The 18,835-nt window shown below is 40.5% G+C and overlaps 1 protein-coding gene across 1 annotated transcript in view; it reads right to left on the bottom strand.

Annotated features, from left to right (window-relative positions):
* Positions 1-3,468: 3,468 nt before the first annotated feature.
* LIN52 (lin-52 DREAM MuvB core complex component) overlaps positions 3,469-18,835 on the bottom strand; it is a 40,419-nt gene continuing 25,052 nt past the window's right edge. The window contains exon 6 of the mRNA XM_032188245.1: positions 3,469-3,572. Coding sequence (XP_032044136.1) covers positions 3,517-3,572 — 56 coding nt within the window. The 3' untranslated portion in view covers positions 3,469-3,516. The remainder of the gene's footprint in view (positions 3,573-18,835) is intronic.

The raw sequence follows: 18,835 nt of genomic DNA, 5'->3' as shown, positions 1-18,835 counted from the left end.
ACTGAATTATGGAATTCACTCTCAGGGCATTTTAGAGGCCAGAAGTACAAACAAATTAGGACTAAGACAAATGGATGAGGGTAGGGCCTACTGCATACCAGATTCAACTACTAGCTCAGCAAGTCTCTAAAACAGGTTGCTGGAGAAGCTAACCTAAAGCAAAATCTGTGTGTAAGCCCTTTGTTTATATCCTTCCCGATGTGTCTACAACCATTTATAATCAGATGGAACATTACAAGTAAGACAGGCTTGTGATTTGCCTTGTAATAGCATGTTACTTTTTTATATAACAAAAATAAGACAAAAGAGAATAACGTTCAAATGTTATCTCTGCATTGGATTAGTCAGTTTTTAAGAATCTGTTATTTTTAGGTGACTTGATCAGGGAAACATGAAGTAAAACCGAGAAACTGGGTTGTAGGATTGTTCCAGAACTGTTAATTTTGCAATGGCAAAGCACTAAGTTGAATGGAGTATCGCCCTCTTCCATTGCCAGTGCAATTAGACTTTTATTCTGATAATGATTAATAGGACGAGAATTTATTCTCAGTTGGATTAAAAAACAAAGCATTTGGTACTCCAAAACTGAACAGCCTTTACAACTAAGCATTTAATACAAAACTGACATTTAATAGGAACTAAAAACATTGGGTTTATTTCCAAGAGCCTGACAACAACATTTAACATACCAATACACAAAAACACTTTATAAAGCAATGCATGAGCTCAAATATTATTACCAAATTTTGATCTTATTATACTCTTCATTCACATCATTTATCAAAACCTTTTGTTGTCATTTCAAAATATTTAAAGTTTATCAGCACTAGAAAGTCACCCAGATTTTTTTGTACAGAGACTACAGTGATGTTGGGAAGGACATCACTGAAGAAAAAAATGGAAGAGGTCAATATGCATGAAAATCTTTAGTGCCATTTGGATATTGCCATCTATTCATTTACTGATGGGGATGAAACATTCACAGGCTGAAAACTGAGGTGGTGATAAGCAATGTTTTCCTTATTATACGTCTTAACAGTGAAGAAGAGCCTATAGAAGAGTATTGCCTAGGTGACTAAGCAACAGATTCTGCATCTCAGGGGGCTCTTCTGGAAACCCAGACTACTCTTTGAGCTTTGCATTTGTTTACTATCAGACCACAGAGCAGTAACAGACAGATTACAATTCTCCAGCTAACACACAAAAATACATATAAATATTACCAATAAAAAAATACAGCACTGACTCTTCTTAACAGATGACAAGTACCAAGCCAATAAATACCAATTCTAAAGCATATATTGTTTGCTGCCCTATAGAGGATAACTACTGCATGGTAAAGGCTTTTCTGTTTGTTTCCTTTTAAAATATGTATACGTTACCAAAAACTAAAAGTTTGAAGTTCTTTGCTGAACATATTAGAAAATATACATATACTTCCATGCCAAGCTTTGTTATCTTCTCTCATATTCCTCCTCCTTTCAGATCTCAATTTCTTAATGTGTTGGATCATCAAACCTCTATAAAATGAACTCGTATTAGTGATACAGACCAAGTATCCTATTATTTTATATGTGTGTGTATATATATTATATATAGTATACAAGCTTAAAATTGCATTCAAAATGCGTAATTTAATACTTAAAGCTACATCAACATTGGTTTGCATCAACAGTTTTCCTCTGTCTCTGAATTAGCACTTTTAGGTTCTCTTCACATTCAACTTATCTCTCATGTTCTCAAGGGATGGAGGTCCTGTTAAGCTGAGCCCTGCATAAATAGAAGTATAGAAATAAATCCAATAAGTTTAAAATCACACTCCTGACACACCTAAATATTCAGTATTTCTGTACGGTCTTCTGGGATTTGGAATTTAACTGCTTAAAAATAGTTAACAGGAGCTGTCCAAAAATGAGTCTCTCTCTCGCTGATAATCACCAAGGCCACAGACTGCAAAGCAAATGGCCACAATCATCTCAGTAAAAATTCAGAGTAGTCTATTTGATTAAAAATCTCCCCCTCTTTATTGCACATGCACCTGAAAACAGTCTCCTCTCTCTGCAAAGACAGAAATTTGCAATGCTCTAAGGACATTCTGTTAATGATGAGGCACAAGTACTATTTCCAAGTCATTTCTCCTCTCACATGTGACTACTGTCTGGGAAATGTCAGATTTTGAAAAGCCTGTGTGCTAAAAATAACATTTCTAAATGGGGAAAAAACTGCTCTTTATCCAACGTTTCAATATTATGTCTTACCCTAGAAAGAGGAACATATTTTTTAATGCTTAAAATGCAGTTTCCTAGGAAAAGGAAACAGTTTGAAATGAAAAAAGTTATTCTCTTAAATAAAATAAAATCTCAGCATGCTCTTTACCACTTCTCACGAATGAACATGCAGAAGTGCATTAACAGAAGGAAAATACATTAAACTATAGGACAAATAAAGTCCAAGATAACGTGCTGAAAGAGACCGGGTCACAGAAAATTCTCTTTAAAATATTATTTTTGCAGGTGAAGCAAGTTTTGAGATTGCTGTTTTCTAAGTAATGAAAATACCAAGAAAGATTACTTTCAGAAGTGTGAAGACTCCATTTGAGCAGAATATCCTTGCAATGGGGTTAACACGCCTGTTGTCCCTTCCTGGAGTACCAAAAACATTACTGCCTTTCAACTTCTTAACTTCCCTCAGTTTCTGGCTTTCTAAGAAACACACTGAGAATTGCAGGGGTACTGACAAAGCTGCTTCTTCCTGTATAGGCTCAAGTTTCTTGAGGGACATTTTCCTTCATGGTACAGTAACACTTCTTACTCTCTGCAGTCTGTCAGTCTAGATTTCACTAGAAAATCATTTAGCACCGAGATGCAGCTCCTGGTACACACGACACTTGATACAAGCCACGTGAAACGCATGGACCAATGTACTAAAGATCCTTCCTAAGAGTACCAGGCATGTTTCTCTGAAGGCAGTGAGCAACTGGAATCTAATGCACAGACTACACTGGCCTACATAACTAAAAGCATCTGATCCTGCAGAACCAATGCTATCAATCTACACCCCAAACTCTGCTCAAGTCATTCAGCACAGAAATTGCACGTAGGAAAGCAATGCACATAAGACAAGAGACACAAGAAGGCCAATGCACCACGATGCACACTGGCCTGTGTCAAAGAGCTGTTGGGTACTTCAAAGAGGTGCTGCCACTGAGAACAATGGAATAAGGACACCACGGCTGTTCACTTTGCCATCGCACGCCAGGGTCGAATCCTCCTGTTGGGTATCTTGAGGTTGGATGAAGTCTGAATTCCAGTGCAATCAATCGCAGTCCTTGTGACCTGTGCGTCTCCCCCGCAGAGAGATGAGCTGTGGAATCAAGAGGTGTTAGCTTCTGAAGGTCTGGAGCAAGAGCTTTGTACTTCTCTTTAGAAGTTCTGGGGTCCATCTGGATCCGCAGTATGTAGAAGGATCCAGTTGGGGTATTTTTTTTTTTTTTTGTCCCAACTCCAGATGCTGCAGCTACTTTTTGGGCTTCTCTAGGATGTTCAGGAATTTTCCTCGAGTCATTTCTCTAGCTGAAATCACAAGGGAGGAAAAAAAAAGATTAATATTGAAAAGCAGTCAAGAAATCCAAACAGAATTGTATAATTTGCAGTATTTAACCAGAGGGTAAGAAATTCATTTAATTTGTATTTATACAAATAGTAATGACTTTTTATTTAATAAATAAATCTGCATTCCAGCTTGAATTCCTGACAATCTAGAAATGCCGACAAGACCTAGAATCTTCTAAACCCAGCAATAATTCCCGTGTTTCATTACATACAATCTCTTCTTTCTATTCCTACTGCATTATGCTCTTGCAGCATCCCTTTTCTGTCTCTGTACTATCCTTCTCTGAATGGTATAATCCAGATCTCCATCACTCCGTCTCAGAGCAATTGTTCCTGGATGTTATAATCCGTCAGAGATTATGGAACTCTCTCTTTCTCCATTTCAGGATTATTGGTCCCTGGGTGCTATGATCTTCAACAGAAATTAGACAGCATTTTCTCTCAGCACTGTCAGTCCCTGGATACTGTAATATAATGGGGTTTATATTCCTTCAACGCAGTTCATCTATGGATGGTGTAATAAAGTAAAGTTTATAGAGCTTTGGTCTTCTCGCTCTCTCTGCATTGTCATTCCTTCGATGTTTAATACAGCAAGGCAAGGTTTATATGTCTCTCTCTCTCTTGGCACCATCAATCTCTGGTAGCTGTATTACAGCAGGGTTTACACAGCCACTTTTCTGCATGAGACATTTCTGACTTGTGAGCCCATAAGCTCACAAGCTGGCAGAGCAGCCCAAACACTATCTTTGTCTCACAATACAACACAATGCATTAAAGACAGCACGATTAGTGACCGAATCCTTGAGAGAGACAATTTTCCCACTGGAGCTTCCCTTCATTTCTTTTACATAAAGGTGTGAGCTTTGTGCAGGACCGACAGCCATCAAAACCTGGAGGTTTTTATTCACAGGATTGATGAAAGCATGCATGTTTCCCACACCTAGCCTAGAGACTCTGAAAGGCGGAGACAGGAATTAATTTTCTGTTTTATTCATTCAATTCCTGACCTCTCTACTGAGAGGAACAACAGCAATGACAATTAGCATAAAAAACTAGAGGTGGGTTTGTTGCTGATGTTAGGTTTTCTTTTGACATTACTCGCTATCTGTCTGAATGGAAATAAATGTAATAATAAGTGTTTAGCTTAAGATACTCTAATACCATCAGGTAAAGGCATTTTGTTATTCTACATATAAAGGTTAGAAATTGTGCCTTGAAGCCTGGTCTGTTATTACATTCTAACTTGACCACCCAAAATTGTAGCATGAGGTGTGGTCATCACGGACAATAACGCTGTAAAACAATTAGTGTTAGGAAGTGCCCAGCACACATCGATATTCACAGGCTGCAAAGCCCACAGCCCTGCTGGGAACGTGCCCCACAGGCAGCTACTGCTTCAGGCTGCCTGCAGATTCAAGCAGATCACCTCATTATTCCCTTGGTTCATGCCTCCAGCTGTGAGTTATGTCATCTGGGATCCATTCCCAACTCTGCTTCTGATTCAGGGTGAGCTGCCACAAACATCATTTACTCATTTGTTCCTCTACTTCCCCATCTGCAAGACAGCTTCCAGTTCTCAGTCCTGCTAACACGACACATTGGTAGAAGGTGTTGCGGAAGGGCAGGGAGTGGACTGCTATTTTATCAAGAACTAAATTTTAATGCACGAATAAAATGATTAAATAAAAATCCGGGTTTCTCAACATTTCAGCTAGGAACAGGTTTTCGCCACCGGTTCCTTGACACCTCCCTGCCTTGCACCGGTGACAGCGCAGGGTTTTAAAACGCTGTTACGGAAAAATCACCAAACCCACCTACAGCTGATAGAGTGGAAAGTTTTTCTGAGCGCAAGTCCCATATAGGAGATATACGAATGCATGACAATTCCGTTCCCCCAAAGAGGCTGCACCCTATAAATCAGACAGAGAGCATAGACTCCTTCTGTGCGCTGAGCGAAATTACTGTGGGTTGGGGGTTGCTCCAAGAGCACGTGCCCTCCTGTTCACTTGTCATCGGAGATGTTAACATTTCTGATTAATTCACAGACCTCTCATTTTATTCTTCATTCCTTTATCCTTGCTATCCTGTTCTGCCGCAGCTTAAAGATTCTTACCGACCTGCTACAATAATCACCGCCCGCTTCCCCCCCCAACCTGGTGAAATTGTTTAGTGATGCCAACCGCGCTTTTAATTTGCAAGACATCAGACACAGAGGTAATTTATACCAACATCTGTTCATTTCTGACTTCTAAAACAAACTCGCACATGCTGCTACAAAATCCCATTAGGAGCAGGAGACAGCCTTCTGCTATTCTGTATTCCTCTTCTCCTCACATACTCAGGCTCGCAACAGGGCTTTATTTTTAAAGATATGATGCCAAGCTGAAAGAAAGGACCTTACGTCTTTGTATATGTATGAAAATGGCCGGGAAATAACATCCTCGTACCACAAACAAATCCCAGCCAAACTAAGGGCAAGTTTCCACAAACATTAACAATCTTGTTTTCCCTGCTTCAGCTGCTTCTCTTGTCTGCCCAGGAACCCCAGCTCAATGTATTCCTGGTAAACACAGGCCAAATACATATTACACGGTGCTGCGTTCAAACGTCTTGGCTACTCCTTCCCCTTTGTTCCTCTCTGATCTGCACTGGGGTATGCCTTCAGCTTGGGTTTTGCACTGAAAAGCCTCCAATACTAAACTGACTCCTCTACTCAGCGTCGCTTCTGAGAAATTAATCTTCAAAAATGGCAATATCATTTCCAACTGGGCCTTTTGGAGCTTGCTGGAGTGAAGGAAGAGCTTGTGAAGGAATAAACCATTGCCCCCGTTCTAAATACGATCACAATCCAAGAGAGACAGCAAGACCTGTGTTAAACAACTACCCCAAGGGACCTGCAGAAGCCCATTGTATGGTAGACAGAGGTGGATTTTTTTTTAATTAAAAGGTTGGACAAAACTGTAGAGACAACCTTGGGGATTTTTCCTTAAAATGGTTGCTTAAACTACAGACTTGTAGCGAAGAGAGGGCTTCAGCACAGGTTTCCTTGTCCCAGCGAACAGACACTACAGAGGCTGTGCAGCACGGCACAGAAACATGAATCTCCATGGCAGGGGACGATTTACAGCCTTGCCTTGGCTGTGCATCTACAACAATAGGAAATCAACAATGGATACGATCACAATAGCTTGGATACAAATTAATCAGACGTGTTATGGGGGAAGAAGAGGGTACCAAAGACCATAAGAAAAAAAAAAAACACCTTAAGACGTTATCAGCACTGGTTCCAATGGAAGTTGAGTGCTGGACAGACTCTCTGAAAGAGAATTATACTGGAAAATGGTATCGGGCTGTTATCATTAACAGAAAATGTTGCAGTATGAAGTCAGTTTGCTGCCTGGGAGATCTCAAGAACAGGTACCGGACAGGGAGGACTGAGGCTGAAAGGAGAAGGAGAGATTTTTACTTGATAGGGGAGCAGAATAAGGTTTAATATAATCTCCTCTTTAGAACTTCAATCCCTCAATCCTGCATTTAGTCTTGTTGCCTGGGGCTCCTTTTCTACTACAACTGTCCCCAAGCTGCTTCTTTGCAGTAAATTTTGTGGTTGCTGGTTGAAAGATTCAGTAGTACAGATTGATTTCCTACAAGTGAGGAGATGAGGGATTACCAAAAGCAGTCCTGGTTAACAAGATTGGGTGCAGATCTCCTGCGAGAGCAGCCCACTCTGCCAGTGCTTTGCATCCTTTCACTATGACATATGGGTTTCATTACACGAAGATTTTCCTGATTTTAACTTGGAGGCGATTACATTGGAAACTCAGAGTTATCTTTACATCTGTAGCAATTTAAAGGTTAAGTAACTTTTAATCAAATGACAAGGACTCAATGTTTTTTTTTCCTTGATAGAAAATGAAAACTGCTGTTCCAGATACTCCTTCCAGTGACAATTTAATTAGAAAAAACACTGTCCTGGAGATTGGGGTCCAGGCTGATTGCTCCCCATAAAAAGCCTTCTCATACATATGACAGCACAAGACAAACTGTGTCATAAGGTCCAGATAGCCAAGAAATAATGGAAGGATTTACTGCTATAAAGCCAGCAACAAAAATAGTGACTTTCACTTATATAAGCAACTTTTGATGAGGAGAATCCCTAAGCAACACAAACACACACGTACACATGTTCTTAACACGTTCAAATAAAAGTGTAGACCTGGTGACAAAGTCTACACAAAAGATGTGTTACAAACTGTATCTTACATTTATCATGATTGTGATCCCTTCCACTGCTTACTGTTTCTGGGCTTATCCTAAAAATCTCAAAACAAAGCCTGCGAGCATCTTCAAATCATGGATGCTTTAAAATGAAGTCACCCTGCCAAAGACACTTTTCTGGCTCTCCCCACAATTTACAACTTGAGCAAATTTGACTGTGCTCCTCCTCTGACCTGAAAATGTAGCCATGTTAGTATCTAAATGCCTTGCTACTGAAAATATGGAAATGCAATTAATACCCTACGAACAGAAAATAGTTTTAGCTGTAAAATGCTTTGTAGGATCACACTGAATGCTACATTCTTTGGGCAATGACATACTTTGTTAGCTTTTCAGTTGAAATATTCCTCCTGTTCAATCCCTACAATTGTGCTTAGGGTAACGAAATAACTTGTTTTTTCAACACAGAAGGATTCCCCTAAAGTGCCAATCATGCACTCAAACTGCTGTGTCTTAGCACTACAGAGCCAACAAAACTAGCAGGGCTTTATTTGTGAAGAGCTACCAGTGGAAATTACCAGTTCAGGGAAAAGAACATGAATTGCTCAGAGACAGCAAAATACTTCTCTGGTTTAGCCCTTCCATCACAAGTGAATAATGCTTCAGGCAATTACTTCTTTTGTCCTTTAACACAACATGAGGATAAGACAACAATTCTTTTTCTTAGTAGGTAGGATGTACAAAAAGCCATAGAGGATTCTGCCAGGAGTTTGTGGGAGGCTTGCTTGACAGGACTTGCGAAAGCCAACAGCAAAGCCAAATCTCTGGGCTGCTCTCGACTACCATTGCATTTGGAAGGGAAATAAAATCAATCACCGGGGGTGAAGGCAAGAAGGCAATCTAAAAACAGCAAAAACATGTTAAGATTGACATTAGTACTAAGCAACTGCCAAAAGAAAACGAGGTCTTTATTAGCCAAAATCAGGAAAATATTATTAGCAAGCCAACATAATCTCAACTTCTATCATCAGAGAGCTCAAGATGTTCACATCTCTGTCTCTGACTTGGTCTTGACTCCCAGGCTCAATGCATACTTATGGAAGAACAGACCCCAAAAATGCCTGTTGGCACTGTATTATGCCTCTTCCTTCACAAAAAGATCTCTAACTACTCTGCTAACTTCATACTCTTTTAATGTAATTGTCAAATGAAATACTGTTTGACAACTGTAGGCCTCAGTCAAACATGAATCAGTGAATCCTGCACCAGGCCCACTTCCACAGAGCTGGAACTGCCAGCCCAGGAGAGCAGTGGCTAGCAGAAGCAATGCCAATTGCCTTTAAAGAAGATAAAAGCAATGTATAGTCACTCAAACCTGTGCTTCAGAAACCGTGATGCTGTTTTTACTAAATACCAGCATAATCATCTAGAACGCCTGAAGCACAATTTTCAGGTAAGATGACAGAGACTCAGCATAAACCTCCAGGTGAAATAAGTTTGCGATACCATAGCATCTTTCAATAATCAGTATCAAAGCACTTGCAAAGTTTATGAAGCTTCATAATATTCTTGAGACATCTGGTGATTTAATTCCCATCTTACAGCTGGGGTCACAGCGTCAGTAAGAAATGATGCACGGATGTATGCTAAAGGAGTCAGCGACAGTGCTAGAATTTGGGCTCTGAAAGATGAGTTCTGTGAAGTCTTGCTGCAGTATTTTAAAATATTAATACCACCCTTGGTACAAAACATTACTGTCCTTCCCTGGGTAGATGAGACAGCAGAATTTACCCTTACTTCAGCTCCAGTACATAGTTTGGCATGACTTGTTTTGAAATGCCGAAGAAGGTGGGCTTGCACAAAAGCTACTGTGAACCAGAGCAGGTGAGGAGCATGGAGTTTTCCTCCCTGCGTGCAATGAAAGCGGTCATCTCTGACAGAGAAGTGGTAAACAGATGAGACTGATAAAGTTTTAAATCACTGAAATACTTCAGTGATTACTACCTGGAGCCTTAAGAACCTGGAGTCAAAGACCCAATGCTTTCTTGAATCATGAAATCCTAATGTGCCCTCATCTGGTCTCATTTCTCTCCATGCACAATAGTTGTGTTTTATTGTATACCTGATAAGACAACTCAAGAGCTCGTTCAGGATTATCCACAGTGGTGATAACAGATCTGTTTCATGTAGATTGAGATTTCCTCAAAAATGTTGTTGTTAGTATCAATGAACATTAAAATTGCATCTGCTCTAAAAAAAAAAAAAAAAAATTCCATCTCTGCAAAAACAATCACCTAATTCTCCTAATCAGACATCCCCACCTTGCAAGGCAGCACCAATCCCTTTGCACTCAGCTGCAAGCAATGATGTGCAGAGCTCTGAACACAGAAACCCCCACATAGCATTCATTCACGTACAGGTGGGCAAGGCCAGGCAGTGGGAATACCTGGAGCTAGGGGCAGTAACATCCCTGACGATGCCCATGGAGCTACTAAACTTGTGTTCCAGGTCACAAATACCAGGACATGCAGGTATTTTGTCCTGCGTGACCCCTGTTTTAAATGAAACTCCTACAGTACCTCCCACCTCCAGGAACTGCCTGCAGCCAACGTCCTGTGAGGCCAAAGACCTGATCCCTTTGACCCCCGAAGCAGGGAAAGAGTTACATCTTCTCTCTGTGAAGCCAATAAAAACCTCTCTTGATTATAATTTAGATAAGAGCCACTGGATTGAATAATAATGTCTGAAACTCCCCTGGCTGTTTCACCTTGAGACGTCCATCACTGGGTTAAACATGATGCTAATTGCATTTGGATTGATTAATTTCTCTCACTCCTGTCTATTCGAATAATGCTTAACAAAATAATCACAGCACCCAGAGCCAAATCTTCTCCGTCAAAGGAATGAAGCCATCAGAACCAGCAGAGATGAAAGAAATGAAGATGACCCGTAATTACTGCTACGGTGATATCATTACCATATTATAGAAAATGAGTGTACGTGGGGGGAGAGGGGGCTGCGATTATTATTTATTTTTTAATGGAACCGCACATCCCAAGAATACAGATCTGACACAGGGGAGCATACAGAAATACAGAACTAAAAAAAAATTGTGCGTTAAATTGCAAAATACAGTGAACGCTGGGGCTCTCGATGCATCGAGTGCCGTGTACTGTGAGCTATTTGTTCACTTCACTGTTTTTTCATTACAATAATGCTCTGCATATGACTAGCATAGAGATTCAAGATGCCTACCTTCCCCAAAAGGATCCTCAAGTATCTGCAGCAGAACTCACCCATAACCCTTCTCCTTTAGTATTACAAGTCATCTTTCTTTGCATGTTGGTGTTCAGATTTTTCAACCACAAGACCTAATTTGATGTTCAAAGAAAAGCTAGAGTGCAAGAAATTCTTATTCCTAAATGCAGGTTCCTATCTGAGAGCAGTTTTAAATTCCATCACCAGCTGCAGTAGATTACTTTCAACCATTCGTTATGCTGGTTCTGCAGAGATATCAAATGGATAAGTCTAGAAGAATTCAAGCTAGGATTCAAAAACGAAACAAACAAAAATCTAACATTGAAAAGGAAGGCCTTCTGCTCCTTTTATTCTCCAAAATATACTCCCAAAGCCCCTCTCATTTGAGAAACAAATAGCTTGGCAATTGTATAAGATCTTCAGACACCTGTGCACTGCAGTTCTAATTGTGGTTTATACAGTTCACTTCTCTCCGTGCTGGTTATGCCTGCCCCCTAGTCTCAGACCGAAGACAAAAAAAAAAACAACACACAACTAACAGCTTAAAATATTTATTCTGGAGTAAAGCTAAGGTCAAGTACACACAAAAAAACTTCACACGCCAAAAATGTCAAGACCTAAGACCAGGCGCTGACTCATGAAGCTAATTACACACAGAAAAATGATGTTCAAGTATTTTATAAAGCTTAAAGGAATAAATTCAAGTTAGGCTTCTAGTGTTAAGGGCAGTATGAAAGCCCATTTTACACCACAGTTAAAAATAGTGGCAAGTATACCTGAAGGGGACTTGACTAGGGTAAGTTATCACTAGAACAGATACAGCTTGGAAAAACTTTGACCACAAAGACCCACAGATGTTGGAAGCAAACAGCAGGATAGAAAGGGGAATGTTTTAACAAGAAGCACGCTAACGTTGTTTTTTTTTGTCTGCTCATACCAAAAAGTAAATAACTTCTTCATGCCCTCCCAACCCTAGCAGAAGCCCAAGAATTCTTGATCATTTAGGGTTTCCTACCCCTGTATCTCTAAAAGGAATCTTCTTTACCTTGTAACACGCAGAAATGAGATCAAAACTGCTTGCTTGAGAACTCTTGAGCATAAAACACATGAAAAAACTAGGTGGAGAGGCCTGCACTGAATACCTGCATACAGCTAGGCATGAAATGGTTTTAAAGGTGAGCAGGTCCTTCTCAGAAGGCATGCAGGCAGAAGCAACGTCTAAACCCCCATAAAACAGCGCCCTGTGATGTGGCCTCCCTTGCCTATGCAGGGAGCAGGCATTTAGTGGCTGGAAGCAAAGCAGGTGAATCTTCAAAGTCACCATTTTGTCAAGTCTTATCAGTGGCCAGGGCACACAGGCCATGGAAAAATCTCAGCCCGAGAGCCAATAGGAACAAAGGGATTAAGAGTTATTAGGAGTAGAGAGAATTACATATTTACAGTACAGTTACTGAAAAATAATCGTGTAGTGATTATGTAAGCCCCTCTACTCCTTTTGGCTAATAATGTTGGGATACAAGCTGTATGGTTATGCAAGTCAGGACAAACAAATCCACTCAGAACACAACAAGGCACACTCACAGGAGGCTTGCAGTCCTGTTTCCAGTATGGCTTCCTTGGCCTCCAAAGGAAGAAATGAGTCCCTGCCAGTAGGTTATTTAATGGCTTGAGCTGTGAAGCTCTGTCAACAAGCTTCATGATCAGAGGTACCTGGAGGAAAGAAGCTCATACTACCATAGTCTGTATTTATTTCGCCAGATATGTCTTTACTTTGGAAAAGAGATCACATTTTTCAAGTGTTTTATAATCCTCAGATTCCTTACTGAAACTTCCATGTAGATGTCTGAGGCCATTGAGACAACAACAAATTATCGACACTGATAGCCTCCACAAGAAGGTTTATGCTTTTTTATGACTGAACAATTTTACTTGATTTACATATGAAGTAAACTAAGACTCCTTTTGCCCTTAGTAAAATAATGTAACACAATGGAACTACATAGAGGATTTCTATAACTCCTAAAAATACAAGTCTGTATGAACAAATTCAAGTAAATTGTTGAAATCTCATTGTTCCAAGGCAAAAATCTCAACCTTAGTTCAAGTAGCATTATGGAAAGGCAGCAATACGCAGTTTGTGGGCTCTGGCTGTAGAAGAAAACCTCTACAATCACCTCCATCGCTTAATTCTTCTCTCCACATGAATCAAAGACATTTTCTTCATTGTGTTCTTTTATCCCTATCCTCTTCCTCCCCAGCATACACACTGTTTGCCTCAGTCCAGCTGTTTTTCAGTTATTCTACTGACTCATTTCAAGCTCTCAAGCCTCTTCTCCTGGCAACAATACCCTGAGCTTAGAATATTTGAAAGTTCAGAAGAGGATTCAGGGAATTCAAAACCATCTTTACCAACTCCCAGTTGGTCACAGAACATCTCAGGAAATGCACTGATTTAGAACTGCTATGGTGTTCACAGCATTCAAATGCCACTAGAGTCAAATCTAAATAAATACAGGGAAAAAAACACACATTTGGAAGAGTTAAAAATCACAGAAAGAGTGGTGTTATTCAGAGAAAATAACACTAAGTTTAATCCGACTGACTTGATAAAAAATTGCAATACCACTCAGGGCTGCTTGGAATAGATATTAACAGATAAACATGCAGACTCTGCTAAATTAAAACATTTTAGCTGGTAATGAGCTCAAACAAAACGAGGCAAGGCCCAGATATAAAAAATAGAGCCAAAACCAAACCCTCCCAAGACCTGTGAACAAATACAAGAACATTCTGCATAAACACCCTTGCACTTCTGGTCCCCATGAGATTTAAGAAAACCTTGAAGCCATGACTCAAAAGAAATACAGAGGTATCGGTCTGCTGATACCTCCTGAGTACAGCAGAAAGAAGAAACCTCAGTTTCTGGAAGCTTAGAAATAAAGCATCCTAGTCAACTGTCATCCCTAAGGGGGGATAAAAAGCCAAAACAAACAAACCATTCATTCTTTTTCTCTCCAGAAGACCTACTGAGAGCAGCCCAGTTAGCCTTATCACTCTTTGTACTCTTTGGCTTCCAAAAATCTCTTCATGTTTATTCACAATCCATGCATAGCACTGTTCTGAGAGCATGTCTACCATTACTCTCTTCTTGTAAAAGCTGAATTAACAGTGCCATCGCAGACTAGTTAGTGTTCCTCATCCACTACTGGAAACCAAAAATTAGGGTATTGCAGCAAAGTGAAAAGGAAACCATCTAGAAGACAGCTCAGAAATGCAAAGCAGAAGAAAGATGGTGATGGCTATGAAGCGTCCCCATAATTTACTGTCTGGTGCGATTGCTCTGATGGGTGAAAGGTACTAAAGAAACCTTCCACTGAACTCATTCCACCTCACCAATGTCTCTCTCATGCCAGGGCGTGGAGGACACCACTGGATGTGGTATTACAGGTGCACCTCTACTCAACGACTGCTGAGTAGAGGTGGACAGTCACTGCTGGCTACGGTCCTATCAGCAGATGCACATGCAATCTTACATTTCTTCATTTCTTTCCAAAGCATTACCTACCTGCTACACATTCAACACCATTTCCTAACCATCAGTCCTTCACCCAGCCACTGCTTTGGTTATTGTTGGAGGAAGCCTGAGAACCAGAGACAGGAGTCTCTGAGAGGGAAGCAGCTGCTTTGTCCTCTGAGTTTTGTATATACACACATTAGCAGGCAGAAATTGTAAGCTTTTTTTTTTTTTTAATTTAATATGCTCTCTCTTTTCAAGTAAGCCAGGTACTAGGGATGAAAATCTTGAGGCAACCCTCAGAACTATCTGTTGAAAAGCATACGACAGCTTGGCCTGCTACCCAGAAACATCCATCACCCAGCCCTTTTCTGTTGGGATTTGTGTTGAATGACGTCTTCTGCAGGTTAAGAATTAGTTTTTAGCATAAGAGCCCTGTGTCATCGTCGTCATCTCCCCAGGAGAGAAAAACAGGCTGAATGATTTTTAGATTATATGCTCTGATAAGAAGCAGGCTCCTGGATCCCTGTGTGCTCGTGCCACGCAGGCCACCTGCTCTATGGAGCTGCCACTGGGGACACCCTCAAATGGGTTTAGTAATAATGTTCTCTCCAGAGATGCACCTCAAAGCATGCTTTGAATGTACATCCTATATCACTGACTGAAAACCTGTATATAAAATCCCATCAACAGACAGGATCTAAGACCAGTCTCTAGAAAATACAGAATACAGAGGACATTTATTTCCTCCTAAACACAAATGTGTCACATCTGTGGGCAAACAAAAATGCAAATGAACACAGGAATTGATACAACAGGAACAATTAGTGATCTATCTGGTCAGGTGTCCTGTCTGCCTGCACCCAGTATCAGAAACATCACAGGAAGAAAAAACAACAACCCCATGATGAAGACAAATGGAATAATTGGTTCTGAAGCAGTTGATATTTCATACTTCATTTTATATTTTACCTTGATACACCTAGAAATTTTCTTAGCCATTTAATTGCCTGATTCTTTTTCAATAGCTGCTAAGTAGTCGCTCTAAAAAGAATCCCAGTGTGGCAAAAAGTTCTACGTGAAATTATTCATTGCATAAAAAGCATTCCTCTTCGTTTTTCTAATATGACTGGCTTCCATTACTTTTTTCCTGAATTCCACCCCCCTCATGCTTTTCAGGGCTGGGAGTCAATACAAATTTTCAATTTATCTTCTCAATTGCAGAGATGTAAAATAACAACTGTGTCACCTTTCAAAAATCAGAGGTCCCTTTTTCCCCCCCTCACATTCTTATGAAGAAACCTCTTGATTCACAAGCAGCTCTCTAGAAACGAATGGTGTATTTCACACCATCTTGAAATTATTCCTGCCAAAGGAGTACCTGAAGCTGCAAGAGAGAGAAGTCAAGCAGAGGAGGAGGTGGGAAACAGCACAGTGATCTGTAGCATGAAGACAGCAAATTACAACTACTTTACAACTTCTTGGATCAAAAGATTTTGCAAGTTACATACAAGACAAAGCGTTTGGCAGCATTATGGCCCTCCAAGCAGCCTGCAGTTCATACAGAAAGTGAAGGTCTAGAGAGCAAACGTTACTACACCGTCTCTCTTCCTTTACAATATAATAAGCAAGGCTGTGACTAATTGTTGCCATGTTTGAACTTCAAATACTTCCTTTTCTGCTTCTGATCGTAATTCTGAACAATATTATTTTGGTGTCAAAAAGCATTACCTCAAATACAAAAGAGTCGTGCTACTTAGAGGTAAAGTTTTGCTTGATGGATGCAATTATTGGGCTAAAATGGCAGCAAGCTCCAGGAGACAGGACGTTAGCCTGTAAGAGGAAACCTAGTTTGTATTCCTGACACACTCACTCCTGCTACATGCCTTCTCCATCCCTTAGGCTCCCCCAGCAGTAACTGGTACACACCTTTCTCTGTCAAGTTCCCAGACTAAGGGAATAGGATTTCCTTGTTTCATAATAATCCCATTTTAGTTCCATGAATAGTGAGTGGTTCAGGTCTAAGGCTTAGATCCATGCCAACTAAATTAAGGTTCCTGACTAAGGTGCCTAAAAATCTCATAAAGATCCACAGAAAGAAACAACGGCCTCCAGAACAGGCGTTCAGCTTAAGACATGGCTTCTTGTACAGCTCAGAGTGACTGCATTTCTAATTTGGAGAGTCCAGGTAGATGCTAAAAGGTAACAGCTGCTGAAACTGGTCCCAGACATCAGGTGCACCTTTTTGTGGTATTTTCTAGAGCTGCTTCTTAAGCAATCCATCAAAAGAGCCTTGGATGCTCCTGCAGAAAACCATTTTTATGTTGTCAAAGCCCTTCAAGGAATACTCCACTCGAGTTTGTTCCATACTTACCTGCTGCTAGAACTTGGAATGCCAAAGCACAGCAGAAGCCAAAACGTTCAACCAAATGCCAACATCAAAAGAAGAAAACTGCCGGGATGTTAGCTTGACAGGTAAATTAAAATACCACGATGTACATCTTGAATTATTATTATGGTGCTGCAGGGTGTACAAACACACAGCAAGGGATTTCTGTCCTAAGGCACTCAGAAGAGACACTACACAAATACAGACAGACAACACAGAACAGTGTCTCAAACCCAACACATCATTAACAACCGGTCATCAAGACTTCTACAGATACCGTACAACAAGTGGAAGACAAATGAGATTGCTCCCTGGGTGTTTATATGGTATGCTTCCCACGTGTGTGGAAGATTTAGATTATAGCTTGGATGCCAACTTACCGGAGTGTCAACCATTATACCTGGCTCACAGGGGTAAGTTAGGGACGGAAGAGCAGTAGTGTTCAGAGTCACCACGAAAGAGGGATTGCAGATAATTTGTTGGAGACAACTACAGCTTAGAAGTAACAAAGCACCTTGCCTTGCATATTCGTACAAATAACAGTTGTACAGAAGTTATATGAAACTGCATATTTACTAAAAAGAAATAAAGATAAAAGAACACAGAAATACAGGAAACAAAGTCCAGCAGAACCAAAGTTTTCTTCTTGCACAGGAAAGATTACTCACTTCTCAGCTTTGCTGCCATAGCCAGTTACCATCTGAATCATTACACTCCATCTACACCCCACTGTCCTTATGATTTAACTAGAAGCAGTGACACCCACTCTAAATATCATCAGCATCCACAGTCTCTCCTCCCCCCATATGCAAAGGCCCTACAAATCCCTATTGTCACAGCCTCGGAGTTTTCCCCTCTCCAGGACAGATGCTGTTGCTGCTGCCTTGAAGAAATTGCATCCTGCCTGGCAAACCAGCAGCAGGTCCAAGCTGGCGAGTACTGCGGGACTACGCAAAAGGATGAGTGCTTAACGCTGCCTTTCGTGCCGAGCTTATTGAAAGATCACTGCTTATTTGCCCATATGACACAAATACCAAGATAACTGGCAGACAAGCAGATGGACAGACAAACAATGTAAGCCAGGAAAGAGAAGACTACTAAAAAGGCTCGCCCAAGTGCTGAACATTTAAAGAATACTTTGAAATCCTGAAAACAGATTTTGTTGCAGGGTACAGCATGCCAGCATTAAATTCCTTTCTCGTTAATCCATGGATGCGTTGGCTTTTGTTTTACCCACTAGGCAGGGGGCACTCAAAATCCTCATTAGGAAGTGATCTGCAGCTATGCACCAGAGAACAGGGAAGAGTACAGTCTGCAGGATTTAAGATTTTTAGTTAAGGCACTGCTCAGCAAGAAGAGAGAGCAGCAGGTACATTTTCATTGCCATCTGCTGGATACAATGGACCACTCTAATGAAGGTTAGAAAGCGCTGTTTTCCATTTATCATCATCAACACATACCAACAGTTCCCTCCTCTTCATACACTGCCTAAACGCAGATCAAAATTGAAGTTGCCTTAATAAGCACTTATTATTCCCCAGACTCTCAAGTTATCCAAGAAAGCAAGTGAGCCAACAGTTAAGATGTTTGGATGAGTAAAAATGCCCACCTGTTACTACTGTTGAGAACTGAGAAGGTTCTGACAGTGGACATTATCTTAAATTACACTTGATGAGAAGAACTTGATGTCTAAGGTACAAAACATATTTCTGCACCAGGCCCATGATATTTTCTATCCCAGAACGGTGAATATTTCTTTTTGCAGGAAGCAGTACACTGAAAAAGTCATAATACAAGAAGTTCTTTCCTTTGCCCCAAAGAATATTCTTCCTTTTAGAAAGTCCA

The sequence above is a fragment of the Aythya fuligula genome, chromosome 5 (assembly GCF_009819795.1).
Source record: "Aythya fuligula isolate bAytFul2 chromosome 5, bAytFul2.pri, whole genome shotgun sequence".
In the NCBI taxonomy this organism is placed as follows: Eukaryota; Metazoa; Chordata; class Aves; order Anseriformes; family Anatidae; genus Aythya; species Aythya fuligula.
The sequence above is the reverse complement of the archived record's forward strand: the minus strand, read 5'-3'. Positions and strand labels throughout refer to the sequence as shown.